This window comes from Carcharhinus amblyrhynchos, chromosome 9, assembly GCF_965287045.1.
Source record: "Carcharhinus amblyrhynchos chromosome 9, sCarAmb.v2.hapA, whole genome shotgun sequence".
NCBI classification, from domain to species: domain Eukaryota; kingdom Metazoa; phylum Chordata; class Chondrichthyes; order Carcharhiniformes; family Carcharhinidae; genus Carcharhinus; species Carcharhinus amblyrhynchos.
The window spans coordinates 72,906,388-72,927,330 of NC_137332.1; the positions used below are offsets into that span (position 1 = coordinate 72,906,388).

The following is a 20,943-nucleotide window of genomic DNA, read 5'->3' on the forward strand; positions in this document are numbered from 1 at the left end:
ATTCCAGAAGCCTACCACCCTCTGGGTGAAAACATGTTCCCTCTAATCTTTCTAACAAACTTAATGAGCCAGCCCCTACAGCTCTCTGTGCTAAAGAATTCCACAGATTCACTACTCCCTGAGGGAAGAAATTCCTCCTCATCTCTGCGTTAAATGGACAGACATTTACTCTGGGATTATGCCCTCTGGTCCTAGACTCTCCCACAAGGGGAAACGACCTCTCATCATCCACCCTGTCAAGTCCCCTGAGAATTCTGTACGTCTCAATAAGGTCACCTCTCATTCTTCTAAACTCTGGTGAGAACAGGCCCAACTTACTCAACCTCTCCTCTTATTTAAATAAGGGTGTGAGGAATAAACCAGAAAATTATGGGTTGGGCAGATGGGCAAATTATTGGAAACAAGATAAACTATCACTTAGAATGGCACAGATTGACCAGGAACAGTCAGCATAGTTTTGTTAGGAGAAGGTCATGTCTTACTAACAATGAAAATTTTTGACAAAGTTACAAGGAAGATTGATGAGAGTAGAACAATGGGTGCTTAAATATATCATTAAATACACAAAAAAAAAGACAGAGGCCAAAGTGAACTTAGTGAATGAGAGTGGGACAATAACCATGGGGAATCAGGACATGGCAGGGATTTAAACAACAACTTTCCAAATAACAACATTCCAAAAATACTAAATAATATCACACACCGCCAGCTCAAGAGGCATTACTGTTACTCCCAAATAATCCTCAGTGCATTTCCTACCTTACTTCCTCTAACATACATTCCATCCTGGTGATTTATCCACCTTGAAGAATATCAGGCCCTCCAGTACTTCCTCTCTCACTATGCTTATTGTATCTAACATTTTAAACTCTTCCTCTTCAACCAGAATGTCTGCATCATCCCTCTCCATAGTGCTGACACAGACAAAGTACTCATTCAGACACCTGCCCTCATCTTCAGCATCAATGCATAAGTTACCACGAACATCTCTGCTGGCCCCGATCCTTCCCTTACTTGTTCTCTTGCCTCAATGTGCTGGTAAAACACTTTAGGGTTTTCTTCGATTTTAGTTATTAACGTCCGCTCTTTGTTCTCCTAATTTCCTTATTTACTTCACTCCCATACTTTCAATACACCTCGAGGTTTTCTACACCAATAAGCTATTTTGTGACCGTCATAAGCTTTCTTCTTCTGCTTTATTTTACCCTGTCTGTTTCTGAATGACCTTCTTATGAGTGACATTACCTGCAAGGTGACCCTGAGATCATAAACAGGGATTCAGAGATAATCTAAAGTCTTGAGAAGAACACTGCAGTTGTTTTAAATTGAATATACCATGGTCAGCCATAACACCATGGAGTCATAGAAATTTACAGCATGGAAACAGGCCCTTCAGCCCAACTTGCTCATGCTGCCCAATGTTTTTTAAGCTCGCCCCAATTGCCTGCGTTTGGCCCATAACCCTCTATGCCAATCTTATCCAAGTAACTGTCCAATTGCTTTCTAAAAGACAAAATTGTACCCGCCTCTACCACTACCAGTTACCCATAAGATTGATGATAACTCAATCATGAATCGCTTCATCAATCATCATTCTCATTGTAGTAGCCCTTCATTCCAGTGAGACATACTGGAGAGAAAAAATAAAACAAGGCAAACACTGCTTGGGGGTGGATGGCTAAAGAGAGTGGGGGAGGGATGTGGAGATATGGAGAGGGGTTAAATGGGTCTTCACCAGCTTCCTATTCTTTCATGGGTTATACACATTGTTAGCAAGGCCAGTATTTTGTTGTCCATCTCTAATGGACCTTGAAAAGATAGTGAGGAGCCACTTTTTTGTACCCCTACAGTTCCAGGATTTTGAGTCAGCAACAGTGAAAGAACAATGAAATGGTTCCAAGTCAAGATGGTGTACAGCTTGGAGAGAAACTTAAAGATAGCTGCATCCCTATGCATCTGCTGCCCTTCTCCTTTGAGATAATAGAGGGTACTGCAAGGCTCTTGATAAGTTGCAACAGAGCTTCATCCAACAGAGCTTGTTGGAGCTGCACTTATCCAAGCAAGTGGAAAATATTCCGTCACCCTCCTGACCTGTATCTTCTAGACAGTTGATAGGTTGTGGGGCGGGGGGAGGGGTGGTGAGGAGGTGTGTTAATTGCTGCAGTGTTCCAAGATTTGAACTGCTCTTGTAGCCATGGTATTTGTATGGCTGGTCCTAAATCAGCAACCCTTTTCACACCGACTGCAATGGGAAACATTATTGGGTATGATGTAAAATGTGCTGTCATGAACCAATTTTGGGGAAGATCGATTTCATCCCTGTAACTGTGAAATTACAAACAGAAAATATAATGGAAATAGCCAGTCTGTAATGGGACTGCACTGTGGCACAGTGGTTAAAACTGTTGCCTCACAGCACCAGGGGCCCAGGTTTGATTCCTGGCTCATGTCACTCTCTGTACAAAGTCTGCACGTTCTCCCTGTGTCTGCATGAGTTTTCTCCAGGCGTTCTGGTTTCCTCCCACAGTCTGAAAGACATGCTGGTTAGGTCCATGCTAAATTCTCCCTCAGTGTGCCCGAACAGGAGTGTGGTGACTAGGGGATTTTCACAGTACCTTACCTGCAGTGTTAATGCAAGCCTACTTGTGACAGTAATAAATAAACTTTAATGGAAACATAACTTCTGAGATTTTGTACATGACTCTATTCTAATGAAGAGTTAAAAAGGTCATATCTAAAGCATTCATTTAATCTCACTTTCAGATGCCGATAGACTTACTCTACATTTCAAGTGTTTTCTGTTTTTTCACTGCACATTACATTTTATCTGTCTATATTTGTTTGTGAATTAGCAGCAAAATGTAATTAAGATAATGAGTGTTTCATTTAATGAATAGCATTGTATACTTGAGTGTGGGAGGGAAGTATATCGTAAACTATTTAAAAAAATGACTAAAAACGTAACCACCCATTACGGCACACACCACAATTAAACCAAAGCTTCCATTAAGAGTCATACCTCAAAGTACTTTACGGGGATAATATATTTCCTGAACAAAAAAAGGGAATGACTGGGGGAGAAATGGAACAAAAGGCACCATCAAAAAGATGGACTTTTAAAAAAAGCTTCCGAAGAACGGAGGAATTCTGCAGCAAATGGCTTTCAGAGAGAGCAGGGACTATATTGATTGAGAAGAATACATTTACACATGCATCAAATCACGCAGACAGAGAGAATGATTTCTCATTTCCAATAACACAGTGAAGCCTTTTATTCTGAATAGAATTTATTTTTTTTTTAAGAACAATCACAGACAGAAAGAAATGCAGATTTGAAGCAGAACCAGTCTGAGTGATCCTGTCACCGACTGGGAACAATGCTGTAGCTGGGACCTGAGGTCTGGGACTTGAGAAGGTTCCTTTGTGAAATAACATGCTTTTTGTGTGATTGTTTAAATTCTGTTCACAGTCCGTGTACAGAATTGTGCAGTTTGTGCACACGTGTGTGTGTGTGTGTGTGTGTGTGTGTGTGTGTGTGTGTGTGTGTGTGTGTGTGTGTGTGTGTGTGTGTGTATATGTGTGTGTGTGTGTGTGTGTGTACTTGTGTGTGTGTATGTGTGCGTGTGTGTTTGTATTTTAAGAAATACAGGTTTTGAAGAGGAAAGTTAATGCAGGGAAATAAACTTACATGGAAAATACACTGTGGAAAGCACATAATATCCCATTTCCACACACAAAGATAAGCAAGGTTTCAAAACACAAGATGAGAAATCAAATCAACGTCAGATAGCATCTTAACTGAGTGTGGAAAGAATAGTATTTTCACACTTACATTTATCCTTTAAACATGTCTAAATCATATCAAACCAAAAAGGGAAAGCTTTGTTCATCTTTTAGATCCTATTATGGTCAAGATGAAACACAGAAAGAGTTAAAAGTGATACATTAAGAAAAGTAAGAACATTCCATTGCTCAGAACATGAGAACTGAAGAACTCTTTGATTTTACACCAGTAAATTTTCCTATTTACATCATAGTCTAAAATAATTTAAAATTGCATCTTCAATACAAGGAATGTGCTTTTATAAATTAAACAATCAAAAAGAAAAAGAAGTAGTATTATATATTAATAAACACGTTGTTGCTTTGACTGCTGTACAGTATAAAACTTTGGCAAAGATGAGAGAAACGCAAGATCAGAATGGAAGAGGTAGATGACGGCTGGGATTTTCCAGCCACGTTCACCCCAAAACTGGAAAATCCCACCCGAGGTTAACGGCCCTTTGGATGGCTGCTCCCGCCTCCCCACCCTCCACCAGCCACCACCCCCCCCACCTACCCACCCTCCACCACTGCCCCCACCGCCCCCCCCCCCCCCACCCCGCCCACCCCCCAACCCGCTACGATTCCCATGGTGGGCGGGACGGGAAAATTTCTTCAACACGTCTTCTGCGAAACCAAGAGCTAGGGAATATTCAGTGAGAAAGCACTCGTTGGAAAATTCAAAAAGAAAACACATCTAAAAAATGCTGAGCTACAGAGATCTAAACCAGCAACTGGATCAGAGCTGCCTGAAAGCTTAGCATCTGAAGCTTTGCTCCTGCATAACCCTCTATCTTCCCAAGTTGCGGTGCCACCAATTACAGAGAGAAATGGTGAATGCTAAACAACCACAAAGCATCTAGAAGTGTTTAATTTCACCCTCTCTGCTGCTTGTTCCTTTGGAATGCTCTTACTTTTCATTGCTAGACATCGAGCTGTTTAAATTGTTTGCTATCACCCTGCTATTATCCAGAGCATTTATTTTATATTACAATTTCTTTGACTCCCCACCTAATGGGTAAAGCAATTAAATTAGCCTTCAGTAACCAATTTGAGTGAAACGTACTGAAAAATCACATAAACCCTGGAAGCGAGTTCAGCACGTTTCAACATTCTGTGCCCATATACAATCAGCTGGTGAACTGTTCCTGGTCTGAGGCTCGCAGACCAGCATTTTTTTGTGCAGTTATTCCATCTCTGAAAATCATGACGCAATATTTTCTATTGCTGTCTATTCAGCACCCACCAACTACCCTTAAAAACATTAAATACAGTGGTCCATATATCATCATTAAAAGCCCACTCCATTCCTCCACCCTCACTAAAGAAGCCCTTGTACACTGTGTAAGGATAATTTTCATTTTGGTTTATAATCTGATAGCAAGTCAATAACCAGTTTTATATCTTACATGCCTTTTATGTAAAAACTAACTGTAGAAATGGAAAACAGCTGCTGGAACTTTCTTGGGGTGGTGGGAGGGATGGTGGCGGGGGGCGGGGGGGGGGGGGGGGGTGATATATCAAACAAATCCTAAGTGCCAAACGAGTGTGAAAACGGGAGAGAATCATACCCATTTTTGGGCAAGCTCCCTGTCACAATCGCGTGACACTTAGAAAAAAAGGGGCAAAATGTGATTCTAGCCATCAGGGAGAGTAGGCGGAGCCTACTCACATCATGAAGTTGGTTGCTGAGCTGGTCATTGTGCGAGTGCCCTGATCTCCCCGTACACTGTGTACAATCGTACACAATGTACTGGCAAACCCGTCACTTCACCACCCAGCCCGCCTCAATTGCCTGTTCCAGACATCCTCTTGCTCCTAGCAAGAGGCTGATTTCAGTGGCAGATTGGGGCTGGTAACATGGGGAGAAGTGAGAAACCAGATGCAAGCCCAATTTTTCATGAATCATCTGATGTTATCAATTCGCCACGCTGATCAACAGGTGTAACAAGCTGGCAAGATTGTTGTATTTTTATTTATTTGAGGCATATCCAATTCATGAGGAGTTGAGTTTACCATTAGTTCTATTTTCCAGAGCCTTTTGACGTGGTTCAGTAACAAATTTTGCAAAGCACAGGTCACGCCCCATGAGTCTAAATGGCCTAACTGGCACTGAGTACCACACTGAAGAGGAAGCTGCCTGCCTACCACCATAGGCCCTTGTCTATGGGGGTCACATTGGTGGTGGAAAATTCCACCGATGATCCTAAACTTAGAGCTAGGTCGCTAAAGAGTGAAATCAGGATGCATTTTTTACACTTAAACAGTAATAGATATCTGGAAAATTCTCCTTAATAGCACTGTGGATGCTGGGACAGCTTAAAGTTTTGGTCAGTAACCGTGTCAAGGGAAATAAGAACATAAGAAATAGGAGCAGGAGTAGGCCATCTAGCCCTTCGAGCCTGCCCCGCCATTCAATAAGATCGTGGCTGATCTGTCATGGCTCAGTTCCACTAGGTAACTAAATTGAGTTACTAATCAGGAATGATCAAACCGAAACAGATTAATGTTCCTGTGTTCAGTGTACCATTCAATTCAAATGGCTCAAAAGAAATAGCTTTCCCAAACTGTGATCTTTTTCATGATATTTCCCAATGTTACAACATCAACATGATGGCTGAAGAGCTTCTTACGACGCTATAAAATTTGAAATTTGAGGTTCCTACAACAAAACTAAATTGTCTCAGTTATTTGCTGTTCCAGGTAATACCACCCATGCAGTGGCCAGCTCAGCAACCAAATTCATGGGGTGGCGAGGCTCCGCCCACTCCCCCTGCTGGCAAGAATCACATTTTGCCCCTTTTTTCTAAGTGCCACGCGATTGTGACTGGGAGCTTGCCCAAAAAATGGGTGTGATTCTCTCCCATTTTCATGCTCGTTTGGCACTTTAGAATTTTTTTGGTAAGATTGTCTCCAGAAAGTTCCAGCAGCTGTTCTGAACACAGCCCACAGTAGACCTCCGTGGCATTCAACATCAAGTACTGAACTATGAAATGATTGCTAGCATGATTAATAAATTATTATATATATAAATAATACATACACAGAGAAAACAATGCTACTTCCGAGTAGTTTACTGCCTATAACAGCTGACATATTAACCCTAAACAGAGGCCTCCATGAGAAATACCGCATTTTATACAAATGCAAATCTATCTTTTTCAATTTCTGTTTTAATATCAGTTGGTTTAACACTGAGGACAGGTCCCTGTTCAATTTGATACCGGTATCACAGAAATCTGGAAAAATCAACTGCAACCAAAAAGATGGACAAGAGAATGATCCGAGGATCATCCCAACATGCGATTCACGTGAAAATAAATGGTTCCTCTTTTGAACTTGCAGTTTCTAATGGCAACTGAGTCCATTAATTAGATCTCTGCAATTGTAATCATCTTCAACAATCCATTACGGGCAGCCCTTGACTTTATGATGTTCGAATTATGACGAACAGCACTTATATTTATAAACCTACTTCAAATTTACAATGTTGGTTTTGACTTTTGGATGCCACGCCAGTGAACAATTTCACGCATTTATACGTTTGCATCAACACTTTATATTGCCCACCTCACTGACTCAGTTGCTTCTCTGGTGTGTTTTTATTCGATTATCTTTTGCTTCTGAACTTTTGCTTAGATTTATTTTTTATAATAAAAGGTTATTATTATATTACTTTTTTTTAATAATTGATTGAGTTTAAAATTCTGGGTTGTTTCGGTGAAAGTTCAGGGACCAATCCGCCTTTTATAACATTGGGTGGAAATTCCTCGTTTCTTTTTCCAGAGTGTTAATTCAGGTGAGGAAATGGAGTACCTAACCTGTTGGCTGTACTGCCAGGTTTTCCCTCCAAATTTTTAAACAAACTGCAAAACAAAAACAAGGACTTTTTGCAGGGTGGCCCACTAATTATGTTCAAACAAATTTAAATGGGGTTCCAATCATTGCATGGCAGGATCCCCATGACATCACTGGTCAGGGGTGGGGACAATTGAGTGAGGAAGTCCGATCGGCACAGTGATACAGTGATTAGCACTGCTGCCTCGCAGCACCAGAGACCTGAGTTCAATTCTGGCCTTGGGTGACTGTATAAAGTTTGCACTTTCTCCCTTTGTCTGCGTGGGTTTCTTCCAGGCGCTCCTGTTTCCACCCACCCTCCAAAGATGGACAGGTTAGGTTGATAGGCTATGCTAAATTGGCTCTTAATGTCAGGGAGATGAGCAGAGTAAACATATGGAGTTACAGGGATAATGACTAGGTGGGACTGTTGCCTGTGCAGGTTCGATGGGCTGAAAGGCCTCCTTCTGCACTGTCAGGATTCAGTGAAAGCTGTTTTGGGATTCTCACTCTATTCAACCTGCCATTCCCACCTGCTGGAAACAGGGATAGAAAATCCCCCATTGTTCCTTTGGGAAAAAAAGTTCCAACACATGACATTTCGACTTATGATATGGTTTTGATGAAGCAAGCGTCTCCCAAGTCCAGGGCTGCCTGTATTCTATATTTAATTGTTGCCCTGGACAATTAGTGCTTTGAGAAACATTATTGCTATGTAGATCATATGAACTTGTACCCATCCATCAAAATATAGAACCCAATCCTAACAAAACAAAGTAGAACAAAATTACAATTCAAATATTGTCTAATTTAAAACTAAACTGGTTAACAATTCAATGAACATAAGAACATAAGAAATAGGAGCAGGAGTAGGCCATCTAGCCCCTCGAGCCTGCCCCGCCATTCAATAAGATCACGGCTGATCTGTCGTGTCTCAGTTCCACATTCCCGCCCTCTCCCCATAACCCTTAATCCCCTCTCTTATCAAAAACCTATCAACCCGCGTCTTAAAAATACTGAGCGAGGCAGCCTCCACCACTTCAACGGGCAGAGAATTCCAGAGATTCACCACCCTTTGAGTGAAGAAGTTCCTCCTCAACTCCGTTCTAAACCGCCCCCCCTTTATCCTGAAGCTGTGCCCTCTGGTCCTACTGTCCTTTCTGAGCGGGAAGAGCCTCTCCACCTCTATCCTATCCATCCCATTCAACATCTTATTCATCTCAATGAGATCTCCCCTCATTCTTCTAAACTCTAACGAGTACAAGCCTAGTTTATTCAGCCTCTCCTCATAGTTCAACCCCCTCAACTCCGGAATCAGCCTAGTAAACCTCCTCTGCACTCCCTCCAAGGCCAAAACATCCTTGCGTAAGTGCGGCGACCAAATGAAACCAAATCGTTTTGGGATTGGAGGGGGATGGAGGTGGGGGGAGGGGGTGGGTGCTGTTGGGTAGTGATAAGGAGCAAAAGTCAATATTGAGGGGGATTGTAACATGTTACAGGACGGCATTACTAAACTTGCAGAATTGACAAGTGAAGTTCAACAAAAATAAATGTGAGATAGTATATTTTGATTAGAAGAATAAGAAGGTCACTTATTACTCGGAAGGAGCAAGTCTAGGTGGGGCAGAGAAATAAAGGGACCTCAAAGTACAAATATATCAATCAATAAAAGTTAGCAAGGCCATAAAAAGAGCAAACAAAGCACCAGGCTATATTTCTAGGGGATAGAAATTAAAAGCAGATGTTATCCTAAATCTGTATCAAATGTTGATTAGACCCAGTACTATGTGCAGTTCTGGTTGCCATTTTATAAGAAGGGTACAGGGGCACTGGAGAGTGTGTAGAAAAAAAAATGATACCTGAAATTTACAGGTATACATACATTAGGAAAGAAATGACAGGCTGGGTTGCTTCTGTCTTGTAAACAGACAGTTGAGGAGTGGACTAAGCTGGAATTCTCTGATTTCATACTCTGCTACCAATGTCAGCAAGAAGGGAGAATTTGGCGCTTAGCCAAATCTCTGTTCATTGCAGTGGGACTGGAGAATCCCAGTTGTGGGCAAGGTTGGAGAATTCCAGCCCTAAAATTATGAAATAGCCACGCCTTAATATTTGCCAGATAACACAAATCAGCAAAAAGTGTTCTCAATATGGAAAGCAAAATCGTAAGATATTCACATGCTCACACTCAAAATATTTCATGGTGTTTTGTACCTTCCAAAAAAGTTTAATAGTTAGATAAGGCTTTGCGGTGAATTTTACCTGTGGGCACATTGACAGGTGGTGGGGGGGGGAGGGGGGGGAGTGGTTACAAAACTGGGCACAATGACATGGGCACTATTCCCATTGTCTACTTCCTGCTCCCAACCTCACTGCAATTGTACATGACATGAGGGAGGCATTCATCAACCCATCTGTCGAGAGGTCACCTGAGGCCCTTAAGTGGGCAATTAATGCCCTCACCAGGGTTTGCCAAGCTGGCCTGAGCAATACCATCCCACCCACCACCACTCACCTCAGTGTCAGGCTACATTGGCGACTGCCATTGTGGACTGCATGCAGACCCACCTGTGACCACCTCTTCAGATAGTGCTGCTCGAACCAGAGCTCCATCGGTCACTTGATTGTTCAGCAGCTCGTGAAGGTAGGGCATGCTCCCCATAAATACCCTTCAAGCCAAATTACAGTCCACTAATGGTTGATGGTTCTGGGGCAGTCTGCCAGATTGGGGGTGGGCTCACTCCTGACGTTTACACCAGGCGGTGAGATGGGGGGAGGAGGGTGGTGGTGCGGTTGTGGACTTTAACCACCAAGTGTAAATCCCAGCCTTTATTTCGGAGTTTGGTCAGTCTTGTGTCTTCCCAGTCTAAAATACACATTGTCAACCACATACTCAAGTTTATAATCATTAAAAAGGTCTTTTAATAAAATGTCCCCATTGCATTAATTGCTCATTTTACCATCAGGAACCTTTTTAATGGCCTTGCAATGCCTTCACCTACAATAGCCTCTGAGGTATTTTGCCAGCTACACCTGTGACATACATTTAGTCTGCACAATTTGAACAGGTCTCTTCCAAAGTGGTATTGCTCAGTCAGAGGAAGCTTTGCCTGTTATGTCCTACTGTCTCCATGCAAAATTTCAACTATGTATCCAATCTTCTGTTGGCGTTACAGGGGTCGCAAGAACAGGTCAGAAAGATGAGGGCAACATGCCTCGGTCAATTGTGGGGCCATTGGCTGATTCTCCGCTTATCCAACAAGCAATTAGTTGCCATTGGCACTCCCTGTAAAAGATGAATGCTTGTTCCTGAGAGCAGCTGACCATTTGGAGGACTGGTAACTCAGCAGCACCACCAAGTGGGAAAATGATGGGCACAGGCACACCACTGACTGCTACCCACCTCCCCTCCAAACACCCTTATACCCACCACCACCCCTCCTTTGTCCCCCCTCTCCCTGACCCCTGCCATTTTACAGGCCATCATGGCTGCCAATCCATTCCTGGAGAGCTTGTAAAATCCGGTGCCATTCTGGAACAATAGAGTGCAAACTGTTCAAAATTGATCAAATTCAATAAAAGCAGTCTCAATCTGACTGCAAAATGCAAAACTGTGGCCTAGGGTCAACTTCAATGAAAATGACAGAAATGCAGAGACAGTCAGTTGGTTAAAAGGAAATCTCTATGTCAATAGGGGTGCTGGAGGGGGGAGCCGATTATTTGGAATGGATCAGTTCACTTGAAAGATTAATGAGAATGTTTTTTGTTGGCCGTGTGCACAGTGTGACTTTGTGGTCGTTTCCTGCTTGGGTTTTGCAAGAGATTAAGCAAACCTAATACCAATTAGGATCTATTAAATACTCCAAAGTGCGTGACTAAAACTCAAATTTAAAAGGCACCTTAATGGAGAAGGATGTTATCAAATGCCAAATAGAGGGAACATTGATTGCTGTCACATATTTCGGAAGAGTTAGGAGAGAAGGCTAAGAAAGCTTGATTGAAAGCAGGCTTTTGAAAAGGCTTTCAAAGAGGGAAAAAAGAGGCAGGAGGCATTAGAGGAAGTTTGCCTGAAATATAGTCTAGATGGCTCTGCTATAAAATGTTGGAAAAGGGAGACAAGCTATAGTCAGAAGACGAAAGAATATACAATGGGTGTAATGAGGTTACAGAGAGAATGAAGAAAGGCCACAGGAGAATTTGAAAATTCAGAATTTGGGAATTTAGGGGTGGCACAGTGGCATGGCGGTTAGCGCTGCTGCCTCACAGCATCAGGGACCCAGGATCCATTCTAGCCTTGGGTGACTGTCTGTATGAACTTTGCACATTGTCACCATATTGTGTGGGTTTCCTCTGGGTGTTCCAGTTTCCTCCCTTAGGTCAAAGGTGTGCAGATTAGGTAGATTTTCCACTCTAAACTACGACTTAGTGTCCCAAGATGTGTAGGTTTTGCATTTTCCCATTGCCACTTTCTCAGGACACTAAGGAAATTTGGCATGTCCACTATGATTCTCATCAACCTTTACAGGTGCACCAAAGAAAGCATCCTTTCCAGTTATATCACAGCTCGGTTTGGCTCCTGCTCTGCCCAAGCCCATTAGAAACTACAAAGGGTTGTGAACAAAGCCCAGTCTATCATGCAAACCAGCCTCTCACCTATTGACTCTGCCTACACTACCGGCTGCCTCGGAAAAGCAGCCAGCATAATTAAAGACTCCTGTCACCCCGGACATAATCTCTTCCGCCTTCTTCCATTGGGAGAAACACACAAAAGTCTGAGGTCACGTAACAACCAACTCAAGAACAGCTTCTTTCCTGCTGCCATCAGAGATCTGAATGGACCTCGCACTAATCTGATCTTTCTCCACACCCTAGCTATGACTGTAACACTCTGTCCTTTCCTTCTGCACTCTCTTCTTTCCTTTTTTATGACCTGTATGCTTTGTTGGTATAGCATGCAAGAAACAATACTTTTCATTGCATACTCACACATATGACAACACTAATTCAAATCAAATTAAATCAAAAGGTTAAGGGGATTAGCCATGGTAAATACAGGGATTAATTAGCAGGGTACATAAGTCGGGTTACGGGGATAGGGCGGTGGGTGGGCCTGGGTAACATGCTCTGTTGGAAAGTCGTTGCAGACTTGATGGGCTGAATGGCCTCCTTCTGCACTATAGAGATTCTCTGAGGCAGATTTCAAATACAATACACTTAGGTGAGAGTGAACTCGTGGAGACCTTAGCCCTTTCTCTAAAAACACAAATTTAGAAATAGCTCTTGGGGCTAAAGAGATCAAGGGATATGGAGAAAGACGGAATCAGGATATTAAATTTGATGATCAGCCATGATCAATATCACAGAGCAGGCTCAAAGGGCCGAATGGCCTACTCATATTTCTATGTAAATTTAACTTCATATTCCTGGCCAAGCAAAACTAAATTAAACTTCCATCAGAACTGCACACTTCGTTTTGCATCACAAGATTCCATTGTTTTGTGAATAAAATGGCTAGCATTCTGTATAGTTTTGGCAAATTGTAGCAATCAGCTGAGATGATGAATTTACAGAAACGATCCTCCAAAAGTCAGACTGATGTATTATTCCAGGAGATCGATATGAACAGAACTAGCTTGTAAACAGGTCAAACTATTTCAAATGGTTCAATAATATCAGCGTTATTTTGTCTATCCCATGAGCAAAGGATTCCTGGATTGTACCAACATGGAAGGGCGACACTTGACTGTCAGCATGAGTGTGCAACCTTCAATGAACCCGAGGAGTTTTGCGCAGGCCTCAGGAGAAAAGCTGCACCAGGAGGGAAAACCTGCATCAATGTTCCTGCAGAAAGTTGGCGGAAGAAAGGAGGGAAGGAAGGAGAGAGGGAAGGAAAGGAGGGGGGGGTGTCATTTGCACCCTCTATTTAATACAGCAAGAAATGCAAGCCACTGAGGGACAAAAATAAATAGAAACAAACCTCACACACATACACACACAAAACACAATATCATTATTTAAAGTAACAAACTTGGAAAAAACAGTACCACTTACGGGAAATTCTGTACTAGCAGAAATATTAAGAGTTATTCTGAATATTGATTTGTGGCATCAAAGAATGCCCTCTATGTTAACAGCAGTTTGAAAATATAAGCTCTTATTGATTTTGCAGCAGTTGAACAGATAGCCATTCTGTCATGAGCCCTGCTCACATCCATTACCAGCTATGTGACCATAGATTCATATCCTTTGTGAGGCAGATATCAAGTGTAATATTGCACAGTGGCAGAAGCAGGACTGTCCTTTGGACAGCACAAAGGAGATCCCACACTCGTGAGCTCTTTATTAAAAGTAGTAGGTGGTACGTTAACAGGTGAAAGCCAATGCAGCGAGAAAGAGAAATGGAAATAAATACCTTCAAAAGTATCAAATAATCTGACAGAAATTGATAACTGGTCAGCTAAGTCAGCTGCTGCTGTACCACCGTTTGAAAGGAGTCCAAGAAAGAGAGAATCTAGAGCGTTCAACTGATTCTATGTCACATTATCCCAAGAAATTTCTGTAGTTGCCTTCCAGCAGACATTTTTTTAAAATCATAAACCACATCAGTTTGAGAGAGAAGGTTTGGTTCTGATCACAGATCAGAGCCAGATAGTGCAGAACCACATCACAATTCATCTCGAGAGGCTGTATCAATGGGGGATTGGGGCTGCAGTGCCTCTGTATTCTGCGCTTCTGCCCCGATCTCTCCCTGTTCCTTCGTTTTTCTTGATAACTTGCGGTTCCAGTCCGTTTGTATGTTATCATTGTCCCAGATTATAGAGGTTTCGGTATCACTCACATAGCCTGGTTCTCCAGTGTAGTGCGTCGGGTAAATCAGCAGTGGCTCCACTGAAAAGGCTTTCAAATCACGAGGTTCGTAGAACATCATGTAATCTTCTCTGTTAAAAGATGTAATGAATGATTAAACACTTGATGCATTTTCCATTACTGTCTGCCATAAAACCAACTCAGGGGTCTTGGAACCTCATCAATGTTAGTAGAAACTTCTTAAACTCTTTGCCAAGTTGCTGCCTAGACTACTGAGTTAACAGGATTAACTACTTACAAGAAATGAATAAAGGGAACACACATTGAGGTTATCCTAAAGCTCTTTACAATCAACAAATACTTTGGGAGCATCGATATTGTTATAATATTGAAATCATGGCAGCCAAATTGCACAGAGCAAGCAACACTCTCAGGTAATATTCTTTTTTCAGTCATGTTATTTGAGAGAGAAGTATTGGCCAACACACCAGAAGTTCCTGTCTTTCTTCAAATATTGTCAAATAATCACAAGGGGGATACTGGGATTTTACAGCTCTGTCGTGCCAGGAGCAGGGTAGTAAAATGTGGTGAGCCACGCAAATGCACATTGACTTTGGCGGGACTGTAAAATCCCACTGGGGGAAACTATCACCCCTTCAGAGCACAGAAAAGACCCAAATTTATCATAGCAGTAAAACACCATGGATGCTGGATGCCTGAAATAAAAACAGAAAGTACTGGAAATATTCAGCAAATGTAGAATTGGTGTCTCGTGTGGGCATGATCCTTCTTCAGAATTTGAATGTGAAATGTTGAATGTGCCGTCTGGAAGACAGCATCCCTTTAATACAGCAATCCTCCGACACTGTATCACACCGGTAGCAGAACCTCTGCAATTAAGTCTCCTAAATAGGATTTGAACATTCAACCTTCTGATGTAGGAGGTGAGCACGTGATCAATGGAACTAATGGTAATACACTTGCTTAAGTCTCCAACTAAGTGTCTTAAAATCCCAGAACAGCATCTTTCAGTGAGCCAAGATGACATATATTTTATTGATACCAGTATTTACAGTGGCATTTGAATGATTCTGTCAATTTAATGTGAATTATTTAATTTATATTACAGATTAAATCTTCCTACATGGATTGGGCCTTCAAAAATACAATTCAAAAAAGGATTGTGATGAAACAACACAACATCCTCTTTAAAATATCAGTTATTCTCATTTTATTTTAGATTCTCTGTGCTTCTTTCTCACTGTTCTTGTTGTTTTATAAATTGACATTGGTGCTACCAGCTGTAACTTCCTGTGCTAAAGGAGTCTTAGTGAAACTACAGGAAGAAAGAAAGATTTGCATGTGTATCATGTCTTTCACAATCTCATATTCCAGAGCACATTACAGCTTTGTGACTACGTAGTCGCTATTGTTGTATGGAGCGACACAGTAGCCATTTGTACACAGCAAGGTCCCACCAACATTGGCCAAATGTTTCCATCCTTGCTCAGGGCTGGAATTCTCCAGTGCTGCTGGAATTAATGGAGCTTTGGTTGGAATGCCAAATTTTCCATTCTTGTTCTCAATGGGTCTCACTACGGAGGAGGCTGAAGAATCCTGCCCATTATCCCAAGCATGTGATGAAGCCCAGATAAAGTGCTTTAGTGCTCTTTATATTTTTTCATGGGATGTGGGAGTTGCTGGCTGGTCAGCATTTGTTGCCCATCCCTAATTGCCCTTCAACTGAGTGACTTGCTAGGCCATTTCAGAGGGTATTTAAGAATCAATCACATTGCTGTGGGTCTGTAGTCAAATGTGGGCCAGGCCAGGTAAGGACAGCAGATTTCCTTCCCTAGAGGGAAATTAGTGAATCAGATAGGCTTTTAAAACAATCGATAATAGTTTCACGGTCACCGTTACTAAGACTAGTTTCATATTCCACATTTATTAATTGAATTTAAACTCCATCAGCTGCTCTGATGGGTTTCAAACCCCTTGTCCCCAAAGCATTAGCTTGGGCCCCCTGATTGCTAGTACCCATTGAGGGATAAATTTTTCTTTCAGATGATGCTATGGGATCTTCACTTGGGAAGGCAGATAGAATTCCTACAGTATAGAAGGAGGCCATTTGGCCCATTGAGTCTGCACCCGCAACAATCCCACCCTATCCCCGTAATCCCACATATTTACCGTGCTAATCCCCCTGACACTAGGGTCAATTCAGCATGGCCAATCAACCTAACCCACACATCTTTGGACTGTGGGAGGAAACCACAGCACCTGGAGGAAACCCACGCAGGCATGGGGAGAACGTGCAAACTCCACACTGACAGTAACCCAAACCGGGGGTCGAACGTGGGTCCCTGGTGGTGTGAGGCAGCAGTGCTGACCACCGATAGGATCAGGTGCTCAGGTTTCTGAAGAGAAACTCCCATCTACAACCGTTTGACTAAGAGGCAAGACCCACTGAACACAGCTATCTTACTTGAGATCTGATTTGATCATCAAACTACATGCACTGTGCAATAAACATCGGCAGATGCAAGTTAAAGCCATTTGTAGAGCTTAAGCATGCCAGTTGCAATTTTAATACAACAGATCCACCCACATATATTCCTCACCCTGACTGTCCACAATTGGTGTCATTCCCTCCTCTCTACACAATCCATTTCTCCCCGTCATGAGTCTGTCTTCTCTCTTTGCAGGAGAAAGCACACAACGCTAGGAGAAGACAAAGAGCCAGCAAAGGCCTTGCAGCAACAACCACTTTGACAGCCATTGGTAATTGCTGCCCTCTGGCTCCACTGGGAAGGAAGCCTTCTTCCCGGTGGCTGCAGGCTTCAGCAACCTAACCTGCAGCCTTCATTCAATTGCAGCCACCTCCACCAGCCATCTCCCACCCCTACTCCTTCCCCTGCCACCCCATCAATTTACTACCATCTTGTTTACACTCTTGAATGTCATACAGCTCTCAAACTGGGTGTAAAAGCCAGAATTGTTGGTTAAATCCACAATTAATTGTTTGTTTGTACAGCTGAATGACTGACAAGATAGTTCCAAGACAAGGCACTTGCCTGGGAATGCACCATGGTGATGTCGAGAAGTCAGATTTTCAAAGCATTAGCTGTTTTAGTGGGGAGGGGGATGTGAAATTTATTCCCCTTTTCGCTGACGGTTCAAATTCTGGCAGTAGTCTCTGTTAATTCAGTCCAGTACAAAGGGATTGCTGCATGTCAATGATGCAATGTATAATCTGAAGCAGGGCAGGGTGTTCCCCTGATGTTTTGGCCAATATTCCCCCCTCCCCAACCCCACCCCAGTGAATGGAAAACTGCTCTGTCAAACAGTGAGATCGACAACACGTCAACTTGAACAAACAGTCAGTCATTGATTGCTAAACCAGATCTTTTAGATTCAGGCCTCCCTAATGAAAATCCAGTAACCAAATGTTATTATGGGCTGGATCAACTCGATCACCTATCAGGCAACATTTCTACTGTGGAAATCACCAGACAAATCCATCGCTAATATTATTTTTCTCAATAGACACTATTTATGGTAAAGGGTTAGCATGCTCTCTACTATTCTCTTCATTGCTGAACTCTGCAATTTCCCTTTCCTTCCCAATGCCCTGGATTATGTTAGTTACTTACACTGGATGTTTATTGTACATGATGGGTAGAAACTCATCCACTGGCAACATCTTCCCAAAAGGTTCAGCTGCCACCAGTTTTTTGGCCCCCTGCTGAGATATGAGGTAGGCCAATGTCCAGTAGGAATAATCTGCTTCTACCAGATTCATAATGCCAGGGACAGACTTTTCCGGATGTTCCACCTGCATCCGCTTCCGCCCAACGTAGCTGAAAAACAGTAGCAGAATTTGCAAGTGACTTTGTGCGAAGGAGTGAGACTGACACAGATTTAAAATGATTAGCAAATGAAGTAAATGTGATGTGAGAATAAACTTTTTCACACAGCTAGTGGATTGGGTCTGGAATGCACTGCCTGGAAGTGCGGTGGAGGAAGGTTCCATTGAGGCATCCAAGAAGGCATTAAATGATTACTTGAATAGAAACATGGAGCAGGAGGACGGGGAAAAGGCAGGAAATGGTGCAAAGTCATGATGCTCGTTTGGAGAACGGATACAGATAGATGGACCAAATAATTTCCTTCTGTGCTATAACAATTCTGTGATTTTGTGATACAGGTTAAATATAGTCCTGCATCCTAACTTTAATGTGGTGCTTACATAACTGAATGAGAGCGGTAAGAAAACTTTTTTTCTAAGGTGTAATTGGACAAAATCCAATTATACCTATTCTACTATTTCTAAGGTATAATTGGACAAATTCTACTATTTCTAAGGTGTAATTGAACAAAATCCTCAGGACAATTGACATAGTATCAAATAATAGGATGACTTACGGGGCTATTCACGGACAGGCCTTAATGTTGAGTATTTACCATGCTCACTTGCTTGGACCTGATAGTGACTGGTCTTCATATTGTTTGAGGCTAGCTACTGGTCTATGATATTGCAGTGCTCAGTTCTGACTTCCCCTTTCCCAAACTAATCCTTATTATTTGAACCTCAGGAATGAAATGAAGGTAGCTGTTCTGAGCAGGAAGTCATAAAGCTATAACTACTAAAACTATAGTATCTTGAATGACAGGCAACCACCCGGTAGATTAACAAATACATTATTTTTTGAGATAAATAACTATTTACAGAGAATGTTAAAAAGGTGACTATACTTTACGACTTGAGACTCTGTACGACCAGGGAAATGTCACACTCTGTCCTGAGAACTATATGCCTAACTGGCCAACTGGGTCACATGACCCATGGAGCGCTTGCTCTGAAAGGGGCACACTACCATATCCCTCTGTCTTTACACTCCACACTAACACATTTCAGTAACAATGGTACACTTAAATATAGTCAAACACAATCTCTGGTAAGGAAAGTCACTCTGGGGACTTCTTGATCCTTTGGGAATGTTGTAATTCATTAATGGGTGCCCATCAGCAGTGGTACCTTTAGTTTGAATCGCAAGGGGTTGACTCTCAACCTGCAAAGATGCAGATAAATTCTCCAGATTCCACTTCCCTGGAGCAGTTTTCTACAGCATTAGTTTCATCCATTGCAACATCAAGAAAGGACATACTAGCAGTGGGCTGTCTCACTGGTTCTGGAGGCGATTCTCCTCTTTCCAAATGGTCCAAGTGTTTCTTCACCCTTTTTCCCTTGGACATTACTTTATACCACACTTGGAATGGCCATGACCATTCCAGGGATCCAATTTGGACCAGCCCTATTATTCTTTACATATACCAAATTATCCACCTCAATTGCTTTCTCAGTTCTTTTTGAGACATGGGGCAGGATTTTAAAGCCTCATTCAGGCAAGACCGGAAATTCCCACCTGAGGTCAATGGAAATTGCTGTTGTCGGACTTTCGTCCGTGCAAATTCCATGGCAGGGGAGGTGGTAGAATTCCAACTGTGATGTTTCTTCTGTGCGTTCTGCTTTGCCATCACCCTTCCCACCAAATTCAGAAATATCAGACCTAACCTATTCTAGTATGTTTGCCCATTAGTAACTGGGCAGGTGTAACACCTGTGGTGACAGGGGTGTTGTTCCATAGATGATCAGGAACCTGGCTAGTTTGTAGAGAGGCTGATTGTTTCTTTATGGACGGCTCTCACTGCCAACTCATTGGGACCACGGTGGTCAGGTGCAGTTCGAATATATTGAAAACCACTGGTTCTCATGACATCCTGCAACTCTTCAGGATCAGCCCATTATCGGATACTCGCACCTCTGCAACCCATGGGTGGTGAATGTCTGCCACAGTTTTTCTACCATTGCAAGCAAGGTCGTCAACTTCATTTTGTACATGTCCAATTTTAAAGATGTGATTATTAACCAACATTTGGGATCTAAAAGACAACAAAAGCACATCGCACAGACTTTTCCCTTTTTTTCCTTCTCCCTCCCCTACCCCATTCCCTGCTCTGTGTTTGCTTAAAATCTGTTAGGTTTCCAACATCTTCTTATTAACCTGAAACATCTGCACTATTTGACCCTTCTCTAATGCTTCCTGAATTCTGGATAGAGCCATAAGGTATACAGCATGGAAACAGGCCCTTCAGCCCAACTTGTCCATGCCGCCCCTTTTTTTTAAAATCACTAAACTAGGACCAATTGCCACGTTTGGCCCATATCCCTCTCTACCCATTGTACCCATGTAACTATCTAAATGCTTTCTAAAAGACAAAATTGTGTCCGTCTCCACTACTACCTCTGGCAGCTTGCTCCAGACTCTCACTACCCTCTGTGTGAAAAAGTTGCCCCTCTGGACCCTTTTGTATCTTTCCCCTCCCACTTTAACCTATGCCCTCTAGTTTTAGACTCCCACACTTTTGGGAAAAGATATTGACTATCTAGTTGATCTATGCCCCTCATCATTTTAT

The 20,943-nt window shown here is 42.4% G+C and overlaps 1 protein-coding gene across 1 annotated transcript in view; it reads right to left on the reverse strand.

The window, feature by feature from the left end:
• Nucleotides 1-13,384: 13,384 nt before the first annotated feature.
• Nucleotides 13,385-20,943, reverse strand: part of LOC145348585 (procollagen galactosyltransferase 2-like) — a 59,524-nt gene continuing 51,965 nt past the window's right edge. Inside the window, exons 10-11 of the mRNA XM_080196773.1 lie at nucleotides 18,120-18,326; nucleotides 13,385-14,597 (exon numbers count right to left, since the gene is read on the reverse strand). Of these exons, the coding sequence (XP_080052899.1) occupies nucleotides 14,324-14,597; nucleotides 18,120-18,326 (481 nt within the window). The 3' untranslated portion in view covers nucleotides 13,385-14,323. The remainder of the gene's footprint in view (nucleotides 14,598-18,119; nucleotides 18,327-20,943) is intronic.